Genomic DNA, 8,920 nt, shown 5'->3' with positions numbered 1-8,920 from the left:
GTCGCGATTTTGGCCAAAATTGGACAAAATCATAAGAGTATAGCCTTATGAAATTGGCCATTTTGGGCCAAAAATGAAAGTTCTCAAATCTCTCCCAGAATACGTAGAAGGACTCCCAGCACCCAGTAGACGCTTCTCTCGGGTCAAAAGTGGCATTCGAGGAAGTTTTTGTCATTTAAATTTGATATGAAATCACGTCAAGATATGGTTATTAAATTTCATTTTTCCACCAAATAATAAGTGTTTATACAACTCTTACATGGAAAGGAATCTAAAGGGCGCCACACACCACATGTGTAATTTTGGGAACAATTAAAAAAAGTCGCGATTTTGGCCAAATTTGGACAAAATCATAAGAGTATAGCCTTATGAAATTGGCCATTTTGGGCCAAAAATGAAAGTTTTCAAATCTCTCCCAGAATACGTAGAAGGACTCCCAGCACCCAGTAGACGCTTCTCTGGGGTCAAAAGTGGCATTCGAGGAAGTTTTTGTCATTTAAATTAGATATGAAATGACGTCAAGATATGGTTATTAAATTTCATTTTTCCACCAAAATATAAGTGTTTATACAACTCTGGTCACCTGGAAAGGAATCTAAAGGGCGCCACACACCACAGGTACATTTTGGGGAAGATGTAAAAAAGTCGTGATTTTGGTCAAAATCGAACAAAATCATAAGGGTATAGCCTTATGAAATTGTCGAATTTGGGCCAAAAACGTACCACAATTTGTAGTCACAATTCCCTTACACTGACTTCTTGGAAAATAAGATGAAACACAATAAAAATATGAACTACTGTTAAGCCCACCCAACCCCAGTAAGGATTCGGTCGAGCGCCAACTGTCGAGCAAAATAGTAGAACATGGGCACAAAAATGGAAAATAGTTTGATCTAATTTCAATACTAGTCCTTTACCATAACCCCCTGACCCTTACCTCCTAACCCTACGTATTTTCGTAGCCTGGTTCATAATAATAAATAATCGCTCATTTTCTATTATAGAAACTCAATCCATTAGCTTAATGAGAGACAACCAGAGATCTGCTTCGTGATATTTAGGCAAACGCAGTTGTTACAGTGACACCTGTAACACTTGGTATCGTCACAGGAAAACACAAAGTAGTAATTACTGATACACGGTTGTTGGGCATCAACAGTGGTTGCTGTACCAGCTATGGGTATCGGCTGCAACGTTCCTACTATATATAAGCATCTTCTCGGCGAAAGGAAGACCAACTAGGAAGTTTTGACCCAAAACAAGTGTATCGAGTAAAAGGCTAATTTGTGGAAGAGCTAAACGACTTGGCCGTCCTCATTTGGTGCGTTCACGAAGGTAGATATGCTGAGACATGCGCAGATTAATGAGTCATTCATAGAGAGACTGATCATCATTTATTACTGATTGGAAGTCATACCTGTCATTGAACATTGAAATGAGAACAACTGGCATTGACTCATGCCATCAGCAAATTGGAGGGACCGAATGAGCTCACATGACCTTTGACATTGAACGTTAATTAATACTCTCCTAACATCCATTAAAACCATATCCATTGCAACAGTCATTATTCAATACAAGGGGTATGAAAATGTGAACCTACCAACGACTGCTAAAATATAAGGAAAGAAAAATCTATTTGTAACGACTGATTACGACTGGACTGGTAGACTGATGTAGGCAGACGGGTGAACTTTGGACACACAAATATTGCCCAATAACAAAAAAGATAGTGGGGAAGTACCAAAACAATTTGATGGTTACGATTTCATGATGACACTTAACCGAATAGGGGAAGCAATTGAAACGTATCGTTTATAAAAATGTAGTTGTAACAACAAAAAATACACCTAATGAGGTCAAGTATCTTACATAAAGCTTCATGGAATGCAATATAAAAGAAAATGACCAAATCGAAAAAACACAAATTGCGATACCGTCGTTGTGGTTGAAACTTGGTTGACAAAAGATGAAGAGTCTTGTTATTTTGCTCGTGATGGTTGGCTTTGGTGAGTACTTCTCAGTTTATTTTACATCGTGCACTTGATCATTTAGTTTCATTCTGGTAAAGTTCTACCGCTCGAGAAAATGATAGCAAAGAATGTACTATACTCCAGATTTAGAAAGGCAATTTTGAAAGCGAACAGAAAAAGCCATGATTGAAAGATATACCGACATATCGATTAGAGACGTGAAACTTGGGGTAAACTTGATAAGTTTCGTGAGCTCTTTGACCAAGAATAACAACACCTGCATTTTTCCGAAATCGACGGCATTGCAAATGATTAACGCGTCAACTATCCTTTGAGGGTATAGTTCGCTCCAAGTAAACATCGTTGCAACAACCATGGTTTACTTTCTATTTGAAATTATTACATACCAACTTCCATTAGAGAAGATGCTATATTCATAATCATACAACCATGTTGGTATATTATTTTTTCTTTATATAGGCCAATCATCTTTCAACCAGTTTATATCGATGATAGACTGCACATGTAGTAGGAGTTCCTATAAATATTTGGATATGGCTGTTGGTGTGGACCTGGGGGCGAAGGTACACCGTTGGATGCTACTGACAGGTATGGCGAGTGTCAGAGCTCAGTTTCTTAAGCACTGCATACCTAATGATATGCCTCATCCATATTCTGAACATGCTATAACGACCTAAGGCAGACGCGGTGAAAATCTTTGCCCAGTATTTTTCAGACGGACCCCTATTCATTAGAATTGTGTTATTTTGCCCTATCGTTCTAAAAGAAAGAGGATCGTTTTTCAATAACATTAACATTTTATATTGAAATTGTCCATATGTTAAAAGCGTCTAGACACTGGGATTTGTAAGACGATATGCACTTCGATGCAAAGTAATCTTATATTGCATTTCCTTGTATTTAATTTGATTTTAGGAGGGACGTTTGTTTGTGTGTATGTTTTCTTGTTTTTTTTTTTTTTTTTACAGAATATGGATGTGTAATAAAGTAGATATTGTTCAACACGTTTACGTAAACACTAACCTTTCTTTACAATCTGACTGAAAAAAATACCTAAATCTTGTTCTACAAAGTGAGTGATATAGAATGCATTAAAGGCGTTATGTTGACACATATAAGGGATACGAAATAAGGCTGAACGTATTGTATGGTAAGAATCCGATTAGCATTCAACACAAGATTTTTAAATTCAGGATTTCGCATCGCATATTCTTGTATTTTGCCGTCTTATTGTTGATTTATATTTTGAACGTGACAGATTCACAATGCCAGCTTTTAGCTGCCATTGATTTCTGTATTAAGAATTTCATCAGAATTTAAAGTTTGCAGAAACGTTATTGTCACATTTCTATGCATGTAATATACTGGAAATGAGATGTTTTCCTCTTTGTCGTCCTCCTAACACATTATGACACTGAACTTAAATTTGGTAGTTAAGTGTTCATTAAAATGGTCACCATAGGGTAACACAATATTATGTGGTGGACCTAACATTTGAGAAGTGGAGATCAGCCAGTCTGAGTGTGCCTATGCACTTGTTTCGTATTCTGAATGAGAAATTGAAGAAAGGAATTCCAGGTCCATCAGACGTCAATTTAATCATAGAATCACCACGTCATCAGAAGAGTTCTATTGTTAAGAGGTATTGTTATGGTTAGGGTATGTGGATTTGAACGATGGAGAGAAACAAAGTGTGTGTATACGTGTGTGAACGCATAAAACAAATGCCACCAAAATGAACGACCCTTTGCTTCAAACCTCTTGGGTGTGTACATGGTCATATGATGCACTGCCTCTGTGACGCAAGACGGCATAGGGTCAAACGTCAGAGGTCAAACGTCAAATAGGAAAAAAACAGCATTCTTACGTGATTACGCATATACCAAAATAACAAAACGGCCGAATCCTCTAGCATATGTATCATACCAAAACTCCAATTTGCATGTCTATAGTATATTAAGCACCGAAGGTTACGTGATGAAAGGAGTCTAAAGTTAAAACATGAGCGAAAACGTGTGTCGCGAACTAGTACTTCTTAACCTTAAAACCGAAAGGACAAAATGTTTATGGCCCACTTACTCATGAAGGTTTGTTCAGAGCGTACTAACATCAAATACAAATGTCATGAAATTAGCCACATTTTAGGCTCATGTACTTCAAACTTGTTGAGTGCTGATATCATAGTGGCCATGTTCCCAAATTTTTGGAGGAGATCTGCAACTCCATGGATTGACTACTTTGTGTTTCCTGTGGATAAATCATTACAATGTTGTAAAGAAATTGATATGATGATATCATTCACTCTGTCATGGAGACAGTTGAGTGTAATCGGAAAGCACTGTTTGTTGTAATTGTTCAAATATAATTGGTTGTCTTTTTCCTATCATAGATGCTGCCGAACTCATGATCACTGCTGGGATGCCTTGAAAACCGGTGTTTGCAGTGACGACAACCCGTATTTTGAGGCATATACCGTTAAGAAATATGGCTGCGGTGGAAGTCAACCGAACATTATCTGCGGTAAGAATCATTTTAGTAAAACAAACTTTGACATAACATTTTCCGTTGAAGTTTTCTCCAAATGTGACGATTATAGCATTGCTACTGAGGGCGTCGTAGCAAACAAATGTTCATATATATATATATATATATATATATATATATATATATATATATATATATATATATATATATATATATATATATATATATATATATATATATATATATATATATATATATATATATATATATATATATACATACATACATACATACATACATACATACATACACGCATACATGCATACATACATACATACATACATATATATATATATATATATATATATATATATATATATATATATATATATATAAATATAAACTAACCGATGACTTATACGGTAATGTCAGAGAGTAATTTCGTAACTTAAGCAATGTACTCCTTTACATTTCACAAAAGGTAAATACACACCTGAATAAATCATGATTGTTCAAACAACAATTGTTTATTAAAGGGCTACACATTAATACATAACAAAGTAGCGGCTCCTTTTCAGGTAGTTTGAAATGTTTTGATTTTCATTTACTGACAAAACTTTGAAAATCTTATCAGTCCGGGCTTATCAACCGATACTCATGGACATTGTTTTCATTTCTCCAGAAATATTCAGCTAACAAATCGATTGTTTGATTCTTTTATAGATGACCATTCAAACAACGCATGCGAGGAAGCCGTGTGTGTCTGTGACAGAACAGCTGCACTTTGCCTCCAAGACAATGAAGACACGTTTTACAATGGTTATAAGTACTATAACAACGACAGATGCTAAATTAATAATTCCCTTATTACCAGATAACGTTAGTGTTAAATAGCCTATCTTTTTCTGTTCCTTTTTCAAAATCTTGAGATGGAACATCTTGAGGACAATTTAAATACCTAACAAAATCTATGATAGAAACCATCACACGTTCATACAATTCCCATCTTAATATTTTTTTATTGGGGGGGGGGGGCTGAAAAATAACATTTGAGAAATTAATCATTTTAGTCGGGTCAGTATACATTACTCTTTAGATTGTTATATCGTATCTTCGTACCAAGTCACATCTTAGTTGTTTTTCGTTTTGTACTGATGCAATTACATATCCATCACAAATAAAACTACGTTTGACAGTCACTTGATGATGATATCTAACCATAGTAAGATAACAACAAAGAAACCAACTAAGATTGATTCTAGAGGCTGGTTTAATGTGCTTCGTTTCACAAACTCTGTCTTATCTAAATATCAGACTGATACAGTTAAATACTGAACAATGTGCTATGAGGTTTGACAATCTTGATTAAACAATATAAGTTACCCGGATTAGAGCTTCCTCGCCATATATTTGTCGTTAGTGGTTAAGTATATCTTTACGTTAAGACGTATTTTGATACATGAGTAATCAACGATGGTAGATTCTACATGACGTATTTTCGTAGCCTGGTTCATAACAATAAATAATCGCTCATTTCATATTGTAGAAACTCAATCCATTAGCTCATTGAGAGACAACCAAAGATCTTTTTCGTATATTTAGGCAGACATAAAGCAATAAACATTGTCATGTAAATAAGCAGGTTGAACCTCTGTTTATGGCAGGATCTATATGACCAATAATATTACACTTATTATAAAAGAATGATACATATGACGTTTCCATGTGATCTCTACGTGTATACATGCATACATAGGCCTATATCACTTGTAAGTGTTGCACGGTGTAGGTATATAGATGGATACATATATCACTTGTAAGTGTTGAACGGTGGAGGATTCCATCTCGAAAACAAATTGACAATTAGCTTACATGAAATGATACGTAGAGACCGAAAAGCTATGTTACGCGACAAAATCAAGTTACCACAAGAAGAAGAAGAAGTATTAAAGCAGTTCAACTCACATATGTACCATCCTGGAAAAGGAGGGCCGAGAAGACAGTAACCTGTTGGTGTCATTCAACGTTGGCTCAATCTGGGATATTTTATTGATACCAAAATGACACTGCTCAATTACTGATGCAATTGTCTAACTAAAGAGGATAACGTTGTATAGTTACCGCGTAAAAGTATCGTGTGGTTTCCTCCGTAGGCTAGTCATTTCTACTTGGCGCATACACCATATTGAACATTTGTCGACTCATGTTGATACTTAAGTACAACCGTTGTTACCTAGTCGGGTTCTCAACTGTATACAAAAGACCCCACTCACTTCCAATGAAGACTCCACAATGAAGTCCCTTCTATATTGGAGTTATATATTTCCAATCCATTCAAGACCATTTGGTGACTGAGAGAGATTTAAATATTCCACACTCCTCAATATCGTGGCCCTAACTCGATACAAGGTTGATTGAGTGTAACTTTCGTGACTGGCTAAACCTTCAAAGAAGGAGTCTGTTATACCATCTGGTCAAATTCTCTTCAAAAGCTTTACTTAGTCTGTTTTAATCTTCAATCTTGCTGATTAATCCTTGAAACCTGATACATAGGAAATACTTGCTTCGCTGTCAAATTTCACTTGATTTTAGAATTTTATAAAAACATATCGTTTTTGAAAGAAATATTCTTTTCTTATGTGGAAAATTATTACGAAAAGCAAAAGACATTTTAAGCTGAAGTGTTCTGATGGCATCGACCATTCTAATGCTGCCGATGCATTGACCAAATATCATAACAATGAATATCAGTATCTTTTCGATACAAAATGCTATAACGGATGCGGTTTTCGCCTAAAAAGGCGGAGAACATTTTCAACAACTTTGCAAAAAACGCAAGAAAAGCGGAAAATTAATACGAATGGATGGCAAACACATATGAAGTTAAAATTATTCAATATTGATAGCAATTGACTAATTTGTTGGTTATCATTGTCTATACTGTTGGGAACAAATTAATTTCGTAAAATAGCCCGTAATTCACTGAAAATGGTATCGCGAACCAATTTTGCATCGTAACCGACGTGTTTTAGGCGATACTATAAGAATATGAACGGACCTTTTCATTCGCAAATAGTATTGCATTGATACTGTAATTCCCTCTGATTTCTAACACGTGTGATCCAGAAGTCACCGTTGTTTGAAAAATAAGCCATCCTGTTTGGCTTACTCCATCTATCGACGTCCAAGTATCGGAAGTGGCGTTATCAAGGTAAATATCAGATGATTTAGCTCCTGGTGGGGCAAAGACCGTTAAGTAGTAAGTTGCATTAACCTTCAACGTTATATCAAAAACTGGAAACACAATTTTCTTATCGATGAGAGGATGGTCTAAGGAAGGAATTTGTACCATTGATGGACTAGCATAACTACTAAAATGGATAAATTCAGTGACAAGAATGTCATGTTCCGCAAAAATTTCTACTGGTTTACTTTGATTAGCTGGAATCACAGTATCAAAATATTCATTAGGTTGCAAGTTGGTTTGCCATTGATCTCCGTCGGTCTTCCACATGACTGTAGTGTGGACTGTTGAAAGTATCCTTATGGTGTACCCACCACTTAACGAGGGATCAAACAGGTGGTATAGCGAATAGTTTCTGCCCCATACGGTTACAGGGTCTAAGCATTCAGCAATAGGATCTGGATTCCCGGTATTCAAAGGTATTTTTGTCCTTTCGTTTCCAATAAGAACGGTGATACTTTTATCAGCAATTACTCGCCCACCCATGAAATCCGTTTCTAGTGGTAATAGAAAGGACTCGTATTGATTTAATGTGATATTAATTTGACTAGAGATGGTTGCCAAGAAATTCAGGGACAGTGAGACCAAAGTTTCGTCATCAACAGCCACAATACCAACAACGGATTGTCTCTCTAACTGATTATACATCATCAGCCGATAATCTGTTCCAATGTCCCTAACGTTTTTGAGTCGATATGCCGAAGCCTGGTTTAGCTTTGGGAATGAACAGCTATTGAGCCCGTATGTAACAACTTCCTGATTAGCAGCCACTATGACCGTGGTGTTAGTTATGTTTCCATTAGTACTTAACAGCTCAACATGTGGTACTATATAATTGCTGGGAAGGGTAAAGTTCTTTCCTTGACCTGGAGGCAAATGGAATTCGATATCACTTAAATTCGCTAAATGGGGAAAGGAAATGTTGCCATATACACATGAAGATAAAGATTTGGGGCCAATGTAGATTTTGATCGTCGGTTCATGCGTAGGACAATTTGCACCTAACATGGTGAAGACGAATTGGACATCGACCGATTCTGTTTTTGGAAGAAAAACGAAAAAGGGATAATTTATGAACCAATCATAAAGCCGATCCTGCTGTAAGGTACCGTATGTAAAAGTAAATATATTATATTTTACTATATTCGGGTAAAACGGCAGATCAATTTCCTCGGTGATCTGTCTGCGTAGACTGACG

At 36.1% G+C, this 8,920-nt stretch overlaps 1 protein-coding gene and 1 long non-coding RNA gene across 4 annotated transcripts in view; one reads left to right on the top strand and one right to left on the bottom strand.

The window, feature by feature from the left end:
- The first annotated feature begins 1,873 nt into the window (after positions 1 to 1,873).
- Positions 1,874 to 6,839, top strand: LOC139973441 (uncharacterized). Its single transcript, XR_011795217.1, has 4 exons — positions 1,874 to 2,009; positions 2,454 to 2,582; positions 4,384 to 4,514; positions 5,202 to 6,839. It is a non-coding gene; the product is annotated as an uncharacterized lncRNA (long non-coding RNA).
- The window catches only part of LOC139973371 (peroxiredoxin-like), a 22,345-nt gene continuing 18,929 nt past the window's right edge, over positions 5,505 to 8,920 (bottom strand). For all 3 annotated transcript variants that reach the window (XM_071980017.1, XM_071979999.1, XM_071980007.1), the window contains one exon: positions 5,505 to 8,759. Coding sequence is in view for 2 of the 3 variants with exons in the window: in XM_071979999.1 (XP_071836100.1) it covers positions 7,507 to 8,759 (1,253 nt within the window). In the remaining variant the exon portion in view is untranslated. The remainder of the gene's footprint in view (positions 8,760 to 8,920) is intronic.

The sequence above is a fragment of the Apostichopus japonicus genome, chromosome 2, assembly GCF_037975245.1.
Source record: "Apostichopus japonicus isolate 1M-3 chromosome 2, ASM3797524v1, whole genome shotgun sequence".
In the NCBI taxonomy this organism is placed as follows: Eukaryota; Metazoa; Echinodermata; class Holothuroidea; order Aspidochirotida; family Stichopodidae; genus Apostichopus; species Apostichopus japonicus.
Note: the sequence above shows the minus strand (reverse complement) of the source record. Positions and strands in the feature narration are given on the sequence as shown.